General features: G+C 49.4%; 5 protein-coding genes across 5 annotated transcripts; 1 reads left to right on the forward strand and 4 right to left on the reverse strand.

Annotated features, from left to right (window-relative positions):
* Window positions 1-708: 708 nt before the first annotated feature.
* N7481_009455 (uncharacterized protein) lies at window positions 709-1,617 on the forward strand (the record flags this gene model as incomplete). The annotated part of the gene is made up of 1 exon (XM_057268674.1): window positions 709-1,617. The coding sequence occupies one exon, from the start codon at window positions 709-711 to the stop codon at window positions 1,615-1,617; it is 909 nt and encodes a 302-aa protein (XP_057119351.1).
* Window positions 1,618-2,793: 1,176 nt separating this feature from the next.
* N7481_009456 (uncharacterized protein) lies at window positions 2,794-3,932 on the reverse strand (the record flags this gene model as incomplete). The annotated part of the gene is made up of 3 exons (XM_057268675.1): window positions 2,794-3,327; window positions 3,393-3,718; window positions 3,866-3,932. 3 exons carry the CDS (start codon window positions 3,930-3,932, stop codon window positions 2,794-2,796), a joined length of 927 nt encoding a protein of 308 aa, XP_057119352.1.
* Window positions 3,933-4,426: 494 nt separating this feature from the next.
* On the reverse strand, window positions 4,427-6,708 carry N7481_009457 (ATP-binding cassette long-chain fatty acid transporter PXA2; the record flags this gene model as incomplete). Its single annotated transcript, XM_057268676.1, has 2 exons — window positions 4,427-6,106; window positions 6,199-6,708. 2 exons carry the CDS (start codon window positions 6,706-6,708, stop codon window positions 4,427-4,429), a joined length of 2,190 nt encoding a protein of 729 aa, XP_057119353.1.
* A 559-nt stretch (window positions 6,709-7,267) lies between these two features.
* Window positions 7,268-10,319, reverse strand: glpV (glycogen phosphorylase; the record flags this gene model as incomplete). The annotated part of the gene is made up of 8 exons (XM_057268677.1): window positions 7,268-7,675; window positions 7,737-9,502; window positions 9,555-9,632; window positions 9,689-9,792; window positions 9,860-9,921; window positions 9,975-10,010; window positions 10,075-10,087; window positions 10,150-10,319. The coding sequence occupies 8 exons, from the start codon at window positions 10,317-10,319 to the stop codon at window positions 7,268-7,270; spliced, it is 2,637 nt and encodes an 878-aa protein (XP_057119354.1).
* A 2,620-nt stretch (window positions 10,320-12,939) lies between these two features.
* Window positions 12,940-14,347, reverse strand: gpaB (guanine nucleotide-binding protein subunit alpha gpaB; the record flags this gene model as incomplete). The annotated part of the gene is made up of 6 exons (XM_057268678.1): window positions 12,940-13,039; window positions 13,101-13,339; window positions 13,398-13,527; window positions 13,589-13,717; window positions 13,776-14,121; window positions 14,221-14,347. The coding sequence occupies 6 exons, from the start codon at window positions 14,345-14,347 to the stop codon at window positions 12,940-12,942; spliced, it is 1,071 nt and encodes a 356-aa protein (XP_057119355.1).
* Between the last annotated feature and the right edge of the window lie 10 nt (window positions 14,348-14,357).

A 14,357-nucleotide genomic window follows, 5' to 3' on the forward strand; every position in this document is an offset into this window, starting at 1 on the left:
TATCATTGCCCATTATATACAAACCTTGGAAGACTACAGGTACAGGCGGCCGCTGGAACGGTCAACCTAAATTGCAGACCTACTAGTTACTAGTAGTAGTAGTAGTATTGAGCCGGTTGCTGCTATGGAGCGCTGCAAGATTTAGAACCGCCCGCGCAGATGACGATACGGGCAACCAAGAAAATATGTTAAACAATCTCTCTAAGGAGTCAATGTCTTTAATTAATGCAAATCAAATAAGTGCTTTAAGCTTCTTATGCAGCAAGCAGATAAACGTCAATGCAATTTATTTGTCCGGTGATAAAGTCTTGATATCCAAATGGGCGCCCAACTCGGATTTTTCGAGAATGAGGCACAGAAGTTTCCACTTTATAAAAGATCGATGTGTGATTATATCATAAAAACTCGAGAGCTCCCTGCATTTTCGGGAGCCTACTACATGAGATGAGGCCCTAAAGACCGAGTAATATTTCGTCAATGAATCAATCGAAGAAGGTATTATTCAACGGTGCCGCCGTGCTTCTTTCTTTGGATGAAAGAGTTCTTTCATCTCGACTCCTCGAAGTAACTTTCTTTGGAGTAAAAGAAAAAATCGAGTATAAAGCGAACAATCATCGGACGGATTCTATTAATTTCCTAACTTCTGGTATACAGTAATGCTTTTTTATTTCTTACGTGAAGAGTTAATATACCCAGGTGTCGATAAATATGCCGCCATATACCTGGCCAGCCCTCCCTGATGACCAAACACGCCACCCTCGCTTCGATGATAGATGGATCCGAGGACTGGAAAACATGACGGACGCGAATTTGGAGCACGCCCTGCTGACGAAGCTTGGGATTACAACAAGAAACAACGAGGAAGGAGATCTCTGGCATTATCATTTCTGCGATTTCCGTCAAAATCTGCTACCGAGATACCAGCGTCGATTTGCAGCCGTTACACGCCGAGTAGCGTCTTGGATGAGTCTCCCTGCCACACAAGCGATGATCAGACCCAAACTCGAGATCTTTGCCTTACCAACAGGAGCTGCGCTGGTTGCAGGGAACTGGGATGGTCCCGTGGGTAGAGAACCGGATGCCACCACCGGTGCAATTCTTGACTCGTGTTATGATTGTCTCCAATGTATGCAGGACTATGCACTGTCACCAGGTGGGGGAACAGGACAATTGGAATATAATAATGTTGGATTTGCGTTGATTTCCGTCGCTCTCTGTCAAATGGGAAGAACTAAAGCGACTGACGAGACGGAACTCCCCGATGCCCAGAGTATAGTCGACTTTTTCGCTCGCCGTGTTACTGCTCCTGGAGTCCTTCCATTTGTACCCCATACCCTTGGTGGTGGCGGTATTAGTTCGATCTTTCAGCTCGCACTTGACCAGGGGTCTTGGCTACCAGCAATAGAGTCACATGTGGATTGGCATCAAAGAACAGCCACAGCGAGGCCATGCCCGGTGGCTTTTAATCAACTAGGTATTCGCGCCCGCTGGCAACTTTGTAAAGTTGCAAATGTTCGAGTTCTCGCATGGGCTCGGCGACATGCCGTTGAAATCTCCTTTGTCGAGTATCCTCCAACCGTACCAGCTATGAGACATATGGTCGAAACATGCGGGTAGGCTGTAGCTCACAATCCTGAAGGGCATTTGATCATGGACGAACTGCTAAAGACACCCCCGGCTCAACCCAATCATATATGCGGTACGACAGGGCGAAATGGGATTTCTGAGGCAATTTTGTGTGGACGACCAAACATAGTCCGATGGTTCTTAGACCAAGATCATTCAAATTACGTACAGAATGTCTCCGAGCGCGTTATTGACACAAGCATTCCAGCTGATTTGCCTAACGAATTCCCATGTTCGATAGATTATGCAGTACAACAATGGGACGCCACAGCGGCGGCTTGTCTGTATATGATGATGAAGTATGAACCTACTCTGGAAATTATGGCGGGAGGGCCAGGTGGGGTTGCAGGGGCTAAAGCAGGTGTTGCCAGGCTAGCACTAGTTGAATTGGATGCACCGGTGGATGAATACAGAGCCGATGCGACAGCTGGTGTAATGTATATCGTCGAACGCGACCGGAACATCGCGAGGGTAAGGGATATCGCATTAATGAAGGGGCTTGCGGCGCTCGATGGAGTTGGAGCCGAGTGGAAAACCACAGCACATGGGATCGCAATGAGGACGACAATGACGGGGGCAGACTCCAATTTATCATGAGGCAACTCGATGTCGAGCATCCCCATCTTCCGGTGACGCGGGCACGCGGGCTTCGTTCGTGAGAGGGGCAGTATTTGGGGTACACTACTTATTCGTGTCTGGTTTTTAGTTATATTTATTTGGTGTATTTATTCAGTGACCTTGGAATTCACGCTATTGCTTTTCCTTTTTATCCAGTTGTTCCGGCGCTCCATACGGCAATCAGCTCAGTAGGTCTGCATTTTGGGCTGACAGTCCCAGCGGCCTTGCCTACTTTACAGACGAATTGGATTATAATAATCAAATACTGCGATGATAGCCTCAAGTATTTAGTCTTATTCTATAGGTCAAAGTTATGTAAGTCTAAATCAGGTCCCAAAATGGGCATCTATTACAGAAAATGCAGAGTCATGACTGGGATAATGGGAAACCCAACGCCAATTCCATGCGTAACGTGTTTCAACACGATAAGAAGAGAGAAGAAAAAAAAGGAGTAGAAAATAAAAAAAACCGTCAAACTTCATTGGACAATCATCAAGAATTTAATTCAAAGGCTCTTGAATAGACTCAAGCCTGAACATCAATCCACTCTCACTCAGCAATAGTCGCAGGCTGTTTATAGTCCGAAAAGGTCTCCGGCCAAAGAAACATCTTCTCTTCCTGCGAAGGCGTAGCAGCAGCCATAAGCGTAGGAACAGCCTCCTTACTCGAAATCCGCCTCCACATATTGGCGCGAGGGTTATACCTGACGGGTTTACCCACACCACCAGTCTTCTTCTGGTCCTCCTTGGAAATAGCCTCGATCTCGCGCTTGATGTCGGAGAAGGTATCAAATGGTGTAAAAGGGATATTGTGTTCTCGGCAATATTCTTCGAGACGGAGACCGCGCCGCGCGAAGAGAACGTCTGCTTCGCGGGCAGCGGCGAGATCGGAGACGCCGTCACCGATGAAGACTATAAGCGGCATTTCGTCTGGTTGGCATTCGGCTTGGGCTAATTCGCGGCCTTCAATTATGGAGACATCCTTGTCGTGGCCTTGAATTGAGTCATGGCGCCAGATTGGTGTCCAGGATTGGCCGTCTTTTGAGATTGTTGCGTCGTTGGCGACGATTTCGATTCCCGAGGACTGGGATTGAGATTGAGATTAGAAATCTAACTTTTACCAGGGTTTCTTTTTTTTTTTCGACGTACCTCTTTTTCGCCGAGGGCCATATCCAGAACTCGACGTAGAATCGGTTTCAGTCCGGCACTGATTACGTTGAATGGGAAGCCATTGGCCTGGCAGTATTGGTAGAATTCCTTGAAGCCAGGGTCCATTTCGATACTCTTCTCCATGAGCACGAAGCCGTCGTCAAAGGGAACGTGGAGAGATGCCCACATCTCTTCTGAGGCGTCGCGGAAGGTCCTGGCCCCGGACTTCATCTGCGCCTCGAGTCTTTCTCTCGCTTCTGCTCCGAAGCCGTGCGCATCGACGAGGATATGGCCTGTATCTTGCATGCATATTGTGCCATCGAAGTCTGTTGCGCGAGTTAGCTGGTCCGTGGTAATCTATAGATTTGATCAAGGGTCTCGATTGTGGGTTTGGAAAATAGGGCCTGGGGGTTTAGGGGACAGGGCTCGGAAGTTGAAAGGAGTGAACCATGACATGGAAAAAGAATGCGTACCGGAAAAGATGACAATCTTTCGTTTTTGAGGAGTAAGTTGCGTAGGTTTCATGTTGGAGTTGGTCATATTAGGATTTAGGACGGAGGGTTGTAGATGTGAATGTAGGTAGAAGAGAGGACAAAGCATAAATTAAAAGGAATTGAATTCAAGTTCTTAACCCCTCTACGAAAGTAGACCCCGTGGCGAACCAGAACAAGATAGAATCAACTGTATGACGTAGGAGAGAAACGATACTATCATAGTGGGTCGACGAGAGTGGAGAGACGACGAACACAATCGCAACGTGCTGAGTCCAGTTGGTCGGCTGGTCTCGGAGGGTCGGTCGGTGCCACTGCCGAGTCTGCGCAATATAATTGGTTCATCCTTCAGGGCCGGCCGAGAAAACTGGAGATCGAGGGTTTCCGATGCCGAGGCCTCGTCGACATTGGCTGGGTTGACATCCGGAGTGGAGAATGCGACTACGGTTCATTGAAAGGTGGACAAGTACGGAGTACAGAGAACTTTTTTTTCAAGTTCATTTGCGCTAAAATACACATGGTGAAAGAATCCGTTCATCGACTTTAACTCGCAGTTAGTTCGGCCACCCGGCGCTGGATTTCAGGTACGGCCCGAAGTTGCAGTTCCAACTCATCCTTCTCACTATGGAAGAAACATTTTGTCAGCACAATTCCAAAAGTTGTGATCAAGGGATGAGGATTGTCATACTCTTCTAGCTTCAATCGTCGTTCCCAGTCCAGCCCTGTGAATATATAACTACCCTGGCCGTCAAATTGCAGAATCTTCTGGTGGTATTTCCAGAGACTGCGTCGGTGCGAAACAGTCATCAAGGTGATGCCGAGCTTCTTCGCCGTTTCGTACATGACCTTCTCAATCTCCAGCGTCACTGATGAGGTGCACTCGTCCAGAATGGCGAATTTGGGGCGATGATAAAACAGCCGGGCCATGGCAATGCGCTGTTGCAGACCACCCGACAAAACATCGCGCCACTCCTCCTCCGCGTCCCAGCCACCAGGACGGTCAACAACGGAGGCGATCTCTACAACGGACAGGACCTCGTAGAGATCGGCATCAGTCACACCCTTGGCACGCATCTCGCGCACACCATCGGGGTAAGTGACTTGCTGTCGGAGTGTTCCGCGGGAGAGGTAGGGACGTTGCGGAATGTAGAAAATGTCTTCAAAGCGAGGCTTCTTGACTGAACCTCCGTACACTGGCCAAAGACCGCCCAGGATGCGAAAAAGAGATGACTTGCCGCATCCATTAGGTCCGACAATCAGAAGATGGTCGCCAGAATTTACGGTAAACGACAGCTTGCGAATAAGAACATCGCCATTGGGTGAGACAATGGGTACATCTGTGAACTCGATGAACTCACTCTCCATGACCTCGCCACGACCCGAGAGAACGGCCGCATTCTCTTCAGTGGAGGCCGATGATACCAGCTTCTTCTCGAAGCGTCCAGCGACCAGGTCATCCATGACTTCAAGTAGGGACGACACGCGAGAGGTAAAGCCGGCAAGCTCGGAGATCTCCTTGTAGGAAAACATCAAACGGCCAAATGCATCGGATGAAGACAACAACATTCGGCGGTTAGTGACGAAACTCTCGGTGCGATCACCCATGGTCTGGGTGACTTGGCCGGGAATCTTAAAGAAGACGGGCAAGCTGCAAAGAACCAAGCCCAGAGCACCCCAGAAATATTTGATAACAAAGTCCTCCATGAACCCATGATATAGTCGCCGCCGTAAGATACGGTTCACATGTTTGATGAGAGTAAAGTAGCCCTTGTCTAGGGTATCCTTCTCAGCCTCGTGGCCGTGATAGAGAGCCACCTCCTCGCTGTAGTCGATGAGCCTCGAGTGTAGAAAGCGGAATTCACCCTCCAGTCGAGCCTCATCCGCAACATACTTGCCAAAGGGTGGTGTTAGCATGCGCATGACGTTGGCTGAAAGTTGTACCAGCAGACTCATAATGAACAGCCCTTCTCCACCGACATTCTTTGACAAGGAGTAGTTGTAGATGCACATATCGAGGATCGGCTTGGCCAGGTTGGAGTAGAGCTCGGCCAGACTGTCGGAGAAACGCGACACATCCACCGTCACGAGCTGGTCGGGATTCTTAATCCGATCGTCCAGGGCGGAGATGGCGTAGAAGGTCATATTCGATAGGTATTTGTCGTGTATATAATCGGTCAAACGTTTTCGATAACTGAGCGCAAGTTTACATTGGTGGTAGGAGAGCTAGAGGCGTTGGCGAGTTAGCAAGCAGCTTCTCCACGGTCGCAAAGCCGCATACCACTCCAACCGGGCGACGCCGACACCAAGGAACTTACCATGGAGTTCGTAAATGTTGCCGGCACTGCGACAATCATCCACCAGAAAAGACCCAACAAAAAGTCCTTCCCCTTGCCCCGCACCAGGTTGCTCACGAGACGGCCATCCAGCTCGGCAACATACAGACTGAGCAACGTCCGCAGAACGAGGAAGACACTGTGGCTCACAAGGAGGCGGAACTCTTTACTGCGCCATCCAGGGATCACGATCTTCAGTAGACGAAGCAAGTGTTTAAAGAACTCTCGATTGATCTCCACCCGCTTCTTCCGCGGTTGTTCATCGTCGTCAAGGCTGCTGGTGCCAGGTTGCTTTCTTCGTAGCTCTACCTGTTGTGAAGCAGCTTTCTGCTCGGAGATGGCATTATGGATGCGTTTGGCGAGTGCGGCAAAGAGGGCGAGGTAGACGCCGCGCGAGATGCGAGTTCGGTGTCGGAGATAAAGAGAGGAGATGCTGGAGAGGATCTGCTTGACGGAACGGTCGGGCGGCAGTAGCTTAGATTGAGCCGCCATGACGATATGATCGAATGCGACTGATCAGCCGGAGTCGCGGATGGACATGACCGGATGTAGTAGAAGTGTGGAAGATAAGTGAGAGGGAAAAAAGAGGAGAAGGGAGGAGGAGCTGCTGAGGTGTCCGAGTGGATGACGGAGGTTGGCATGTGAAACCCCCCAGGAAACTGGGGAAGTTCAACCGAGGATCTCCACTCCATTCTACACGATCATAGTATAGTTACTACTACTAGTACACTACTAGTATGCCAGGTTTGCTTTACAGTACTGCCTTGGGTATTATTAGACCTTATCTTTCATTCTAGGTATTTAAGCAGAGGCTCCTTGAAGATTGGTCATACTGCTAGTATTATTGTCTATTATATACAAACCGTGGAAGTCTCGTAGGTATAGACGGCCCTTGCTAGTCACTTAACTAGCGTAAGAAATGCCAGGAAGAATGGAGATTGAAGAAGTCAAATTATGCTATCGAACGCAATGCAAATTATAAAAACACTAATCACTAATCACATGAATTCACACTGGTAACACCCGGTGGACTCGGACACAGTCAACAAACTCAATCCTTGACAACTAGCGGCTCAACGTTCCAGATACTATCTGCGTATTCGTTGATAACCCGATCAGTCGAGAAGAATCCCATGCGAGCAACGCTAGTGATTGACTTGGCCAGCCACTCCTCCTTGTTCAAGAAAGCCTCGTCAACCATTTCGTGGGTCGTGACATAGGAGTGGAAGTCGTCGGAGACAAGGTAGTAGTCGCCGTGTTCCTCAATAGAAGCAGTGAGCGCCGAGAAATCACCAGCGTCACCGAACACGTTGTCCTTGATTGCTTTGAAGACCTTTTCCAGGGCTGGGTCGAGTTGGAAGTCGCCGTAGAAGTGACGGTGGCGGAGATCTTCGACGTCCTCCGCGAGATTGCCGAAGAGGAAGATATTCTGATCGCCGATCTCGCGAGTAATTTCGATCTGTAGGAGAATTTGAATTAGTGATGCCTGGCTTTGTCGTAGAGGAGAGGGTAATATTCACGTTTGCGCCATCGCATGTTCCGATGATTAAACCACCGTTCAACACAAACTTCATGTTACTAGTTCCACTTCCTTCGGTACCAGCAGTAGAAATGTGCTCGCTGATGTCTGAGGCCGGGCAAATGATTTCGGCCTTGCTGACGTTGTAATCTTCGATAAATATGACCTTGAGAAGGTCGCCAACATCAGAATCATTGTTGACCACAGCTGCCACCTTATTGATGAGATGAATGATGGTCTTGGCCATCCAGTAGCCCGGGGCTGCTTTGCCGCCAAAGATTGAAACTCGAGGGACCACCTTCTTGCGCTCCGCGGCGGTCATTCCTTTAATCTTCAGGTAGCGGTGAATCACCCCAAAGATGTTGAGTTGCTGTCGCTTGTACTCATGAATACGTTTGACCTGGATGTCAAACAGAGATTCTGGGTTCACGGTATATCCAGTTGTATCCTTGATGAGTTTAGCCAAGCGGAGCTTGTTGTCAGACTTGATGTGTGCCCACTGGCGCCTGAAGTCTTTGTCGTCCACAAATGCCTCCAGTTTATCCAAAAGGGTCAAATCAGTCAAGAACTCGTGACCTCCAAGCTTCTCTGCAATCAGACTGGAGAGGGCTGGGTTCGCCTGGTGCAGCCAACGACGCGGGGTAACTCCGTTGGTTACGTTGGTGAAGCGATCAACTCCGTAGATGTCTACAAAGTCCTTGAAAAGAGTCGACTTGAGTAGATCGGAGTGTAGCTCGGCCACACCATTGACCTTGTGGGATCCAATGATAGCTATGTATGCCATGCGCACCATCTTTGGGTGAGATTCCTCAATGATGGAGACACGGGACAGAATCTCACGATCATTGGGGAACTGCTTCTCCACAGACTGCAAGAAGTACAAGTTGATGTCGTAGATGATTTGCAAGTGCCGAGGAAGGAGGTTCTGCATGAGAGGAACAGACCACTTCTCCAGCGCCTCGGGGAGAACGGTGTGGTTGGTGTATCCGAAAGTCTTTGTCACGATATTCCAAGCTTCGTCCCATTCAAGACCCTCAATATCAATCAGGATGCGCTGCATCTCGACAATGGCAAGAGTGGGATGAGTGTCGTTAAGCTGAATCGCCACCTGGTCGGGAAACTCGCTCCATGCCCTCTTGGTCTTCTTGAAGCGACGCACGATGTCGTACAGGGAGGCAGCGCACCAGAAGTACTGCTGCTTCAGTCGGAGTTCTTTGCCTCGCTCCAAGTTGTCATTGGGGTACAAGACGGCCGAGATTGTCTCGGCGCTCTGCTGGTCGGCAACCGCATTCTCGTAGTCTCCGGCATTGAACTTCTGGAAATCGAATTCTCCACTGCTTGCCTTGCTAGACCAAAGACGAAGATTGTTGGTGGTCTTGGTACCGTATCCGGGAATAGGAACATCATATGCTACAGCCTGTACAGTCTCTCCTTCCACCCAGGAGGCAACAAGTTTACCGTTCTCATCCTGCTTCTTCTTCACGTGGCCATAGAATTGAATGTCCACGGTGATATCATGACGGGGGAACTCCCAGGGGTTGTTGTCCAGCCAATAGTCTGGAACCTCCATTTGATAGCCATTGACAATCTCCTGTTTGAAGATTCCATAGCGGTATCGTAGGCCATATCCCCAAGCAGGGTAGTTGAGAGTTGCCAGACTATCAAGGAAGCAGGCCGCCAGACGACCGAGGCCACCGTTACCGAGAGCCGCATCATGCTCCTGCCCGATGACATCTTCGATGCGGAATCCAAGATCTTGCAGACCCTCTGTACAGTCTTTCAGTATTTTTTCTTTGAATGGGGACTGTTGAGTACTGACCTCGAGCAGCATCCTTCATGCCCACGTTAAGCATAGCATTGTCGAGTGCTCGGCCCATCAGAAACTCGAGGGAAAGATCTATTGATATGCATTAGATAATGAAAGTAATCAAACAATCGACCGGTATGGCATACAATAAACTCTCTTCTGATCAGTGAAGGTCTGCCGCTGCTGAGTCCTGTTCCACTCGATGATCAAGCGATCTCGAAAGGCAAGGGCAGTACCCGAGTAAGCCGCCCTACATCTTGTGAGCACGAGATCCAATTTTTGAGAGCGGGATTGCTCCAATCAAATCGGGCGCTCACAAATCATCGCAATTGTAGAGAGACCGAGCGAGGGTCGTTTCAATGTGCCGAACGAGCTCTCTCTGCGTAACCATTAGCTGTGGCCGGAAGATAGCCAGTGGCCAATGGGACTAACCTCGAATTCGTCCTTGTTGGTGAACTCGTGGGCGGACTGTCGAAAATTCATGTCAGCAATTATCATGGCATCATCACTCGTATGATTGAGTTCGACCTACATATTTCCGCCATCTGCAACACCGGTGGGTTAGCAGGTGGTACAGGCTCCCCTAGGGAAGAACAAATAAACTCACGCCTCGCGTAGGGGCTCAGGGATGCTGGCCTCGACGCTTTTGATCTCGGAAGGACCAAAGCCCGTAAAGGTGCGCTTATGCTTGGGGCGACTGAAGCCAGGCCCCACGGGACCTTGAAGGTCATCGATTGGAACACCGACAGAGGGCTTGCGCTCGCGACGTTCGGACATGGTGAGTTCACGAGTGCAATGCTTGGGTTGGGAAGGTAGAACTCAGAAGGTGAGATTCCAAGGTGAGGGGGGAGAAGTGGGAGGGAGAAATGGGAGGGAGAAGTAGAATAGGAAGAGAAGAGGAGAAGAGCAAAGCAGATCAGAGGAAGCAGGTGAAAGAGGGGACCCTGCGTGACACAAAGTACGAAAGATGAGTAGAAGAGAGGAGGAGAGGAGATATTATAAGAAGAGGGAGAGGTACTCTAGGTATACTTATTGCTCTGTCCGTTTTTGGTATTGCATGATGGGCAAAGGCAAGTACGACCGGCCACAACTCGACCGGACGAACATCGCCCAATCCGGCAGCCATCCACCTCAGTGACTATCAGACATCTTACCATCTTTACCATCCATTCATCTCTACCATGGTTGACCTTCTCATCTCCCCTGTCTTTTCAACCTTGGAATACTCAATGATTCTCTGATCTTGATTCAATTCCACTGACTACATGAGCTGTATACCTCGAGTGGGGAAGCTCGGAGGATCGACGCTCGAGCCAACGGCCTGCAGCTGTCCGTGCTGATGCAATATGCTGCTCTCCTTCCCCCCTCTCCTCTTCTCACGTGGAGACTTTTCCCTGATTTGCAGCTCCTCCTGCTCCTGCATCAGGCCACCCCGATTCCCGTGATCGATAACCACTCACCACCCCACAATCCCGCCTCGCCCAGTGCAGAAAATCGAACCATCACCCCCCAGTTACCCGTGCTCACGTCCCCCGCCCCATCTCCGCCCTCGATTCACAGCCCACCAGTACTCCATACTGACGCGTGAGCAAAGAGAGATCCCTGTCCCTCTTGGAGAACGCGCAACCAGCTATGCTATGGCCCTGTCAGCCACCGACGAAACCTTCGCACCATCATTGCTGGCATAGTGCGGGGTGACTTCCTTGACATACTCCGTAATCAATGAACCATCCCATTCCTCCCCCCTTCCCCACGCTGGACTAGAAAAGGGTGTCGTCAAAGCTGCCTTCCTCAGTCATGACTGGTATCTTTTTTTTCCAGATCCCGCGAGCCCTCTCCTCCGCATAGATCAACTTCGGCCGGTCGCTCGGCCCATTCTCATCCAACGGATTCTGCACGAGAAGCTGCCCAGCCCCGCAGTGTCAGCCATCGAGCTTGAGAACCTTAAAACTCGATGAGCTGGATTTCGTCTCGGGGCCCGGAATACCTACCTCCCTCGACCGACCCCAGGTGCCTCCATCCAGGTTTCACCCAAGCTGGAACTTTCTGTACTGGAACTAAAGTTCATCGTTTGCGGTGAGTATCAAGTAGCCCCTTCCCCCGTCAGGTCAGTTTTAGCCCGGAAATATCTGGTTCGACGGGTTGAGGCTGGCTTTGGCCATGCAGGATACTAAGGTGTCGTATTATGCCCGGTTTGGATTCTAGCCAATGCACGGCTCGTAGATCCCATCTTCTACTAGAAAGGTATTTGAATTTTTTTCCAAATTGCGGGGAAATCGATCCAGGTCTAGGATCATGCGAGAGGGAATCCGAGACAGAGGAGTTCAGTAAGGCTATACCGAGAGATCAGTAGTCAAATACGTAGGTCTTAATACGTGGGCGGTTCTTCACGAAGAGGAAGGAGGGTGAAAAAGATATCTGAGCTAAATAGACCCAAACAACGTGAAGCCTGAGCTAGAACAATCCAACCGGAAATCTGGACATCGCCATAATTTCCTAACCGAAACCGGTCTATGCGAGAGCCAAAAAATATGCAGGACCGATTGGGAAGAGCAAGTAATTCAATCAACTTGCCAGAGTATACAGCTTCTGTCGAGAAGAGGAAAAGTCACCACATGCCTGGAGCGCTTAGAATCAAGTTCAAGGAAGATATAAAAGTGAAGAGAAGATAAAACACAGCAGGCGACAAGGCCAGGGTTCAATAGATAGATAAGTAGATAGATTCCACTTGAAGAAATCACAGCAAAAAGAAACAGGCACAATCCGCCATAATATGCATCCGATAAGAGGCTTGAGAAAAATATAAAAAAAGATAACACAAATGGGAGAAAAGATCCGGGGGCCGAATCGGGTAATATACGGATAATGGCCAGGGCCAATGTTCAAGTATTTTGAGAAATTGAGAGATCCGGCAATCTCGCTTTGGGGGAGAAAGGGGTGCGGGGTTCTCTCGAGATCAAAGTTGAAAAAGTATCTGTCGTTCAGAGTTGGGGTTGTGAGAATAAAGTGATAAATCCAAGGATAGATGCCCAAGTAGAGCCGAGCCTGAAAAATTCCATCGTCGAAAGAGAAAGCCGAATACAGAGTAGATAGCCGCGTAGATACCGAATGGGGTATCACTTAACCAGCGCCTGGTAAATATTTCACAAAAAGAGATGCGCCGTGAAACGCCAGCAGCTATTCCAGAGTAAGAGCAAAGATAGTCGAATTTCGAAAAGGAGAGGTTGGTGTTAAGATGTAGGAATGCCCAAGGTTAGAGGCCCTTCAAGAGACAGGAATGGAACCAAATTCTCAATGGTGTGAGGATACCAAATAAGGCAGGGTATTTTTGTGAGAGGTGGAGGTGGAGTGAAAGGGTGAGAAGCAAGAGAGGTACGAGAATGAGGCAGTGACCAGCTTATAGGATTCCGGAGTCCTTCAAGGCGTTTTGCAAGATGGTTTCCTTGACCGCTGCAAAAACAAGTCGAATATTTGTGGTATCGGTCGCTTGGGTAAGACTGCAAGATGATGCATCAGAATGGGCGACTTCGTTGTTTTGACAAGAGACATGAAACTTACTGTGGGTAGAGATTCAAATGCGCTCGGTTCACCTGGTTGAAACGCCATAGCAGATACTTCGCTGCGCGGTTGACATCATTCCCTCCTGAATAGTCGGGGAAATAATTGCTCAACGGGGAGCGAGGCAGCTTTTGCCGGAACAAATCGACCTTATTCAGGAAGAGGATGATACTTGTTCGCATGAACCATCGAGAATTGACGACGGAGTCAAAGAGAACCAAGCTTTCCATCATTCGATTCTGAGATGTATTAGCTAGGCTGGGGTGGGGTATGCTGTGGTCTCAAGAAGGAACCTACTTGATTGCTCTCCTCCAAAAGCATCTGATCATATTCGCTGAGAGCGACACAAAAGATGATAGACGTAACGTTTTCAAAACAGTGGATCCATTTCTTGCGCTCACTGCGTTGGCCGCCAACGTCAAACATGCTGCAGGTCGCATTAGTGAGGCTCGGAGAGAGTTGAGTTTTAATCGAGATTGTCCACGTACTGTATACTCAATTGACCCATTGTGAATCGCGTCTCATAGATACCAGTTGTCTTTGTTCTTGCTCGTAGGACGTCCGAAACATCGGGGGTGTAGTCCGGTGCCGTTATTCGCTTCGCCTCGTCGAAGAAGCTGATCGCAAGTCAGTTTCCAGCTACGGGCGACAGGGAGAAACCGACGAAATACTCACTATGGTGCGGAGTCCATGAGATAAAATTCATTTTGGCGCTCCAGAACGGTTGAAGTGCAGGGGTCATTCCAAAGGTATGTGATCGCATCCCCCACTTTCGGGTCGAGCGGAGTATTGGGGTCCGGGTCGACATGATATTCTTCGAGGAAGGTCATGTATTCTTGAACCTTTTGGCTGGAGGGTTCTAGAGAAAAGAGGTGATATGCTTCAATGAGGGCCTTGGCACAATCCAAGAGGTTCTTGAAGACGGTCAACCGGTACAAGGCCAGCTCGTCGACGGTGTAACCATTCTGGTGGATAATCTTCATCTGCTTGACGATTGTGGATTTGCCGCTCTCTCCGGAGCCTGCGATTTACATCATGATCAGTGGGTGATTCTCCAGATGGCCATGCGCAAAAAAAGGAAGGGAGGGGGCAAGGAAAAGGAGCTGAGGGTTCAACCTACCCAACAGGAGGATCTTGCATTCCCTGCGTAACCGCCTGGAGTCTTCCTCGAGCCTCCGATCGATCATCTGACTTCTCTTCTTCTGCTCGACATCCCCAGTTTTTTCGGCACTAAAACACATCCCCATGGTGACTGTC

The sequence above is a fragment of the Penicillium waksmanii genome, assembly GCF_028829765.1.
Source record: "Penicillium waksmanii strain IBT 27052 chromosome Unknown utg000008l:1.0-5622682.0:1.0-5626561.0, whole genome shotgun sequence".
NCBI lineage: Eukaryota > Fungi > Ascomycota > Eurotiomycetes > Eurotiales > Aspergillaceae > Penicillium > Penicillium waksmanii.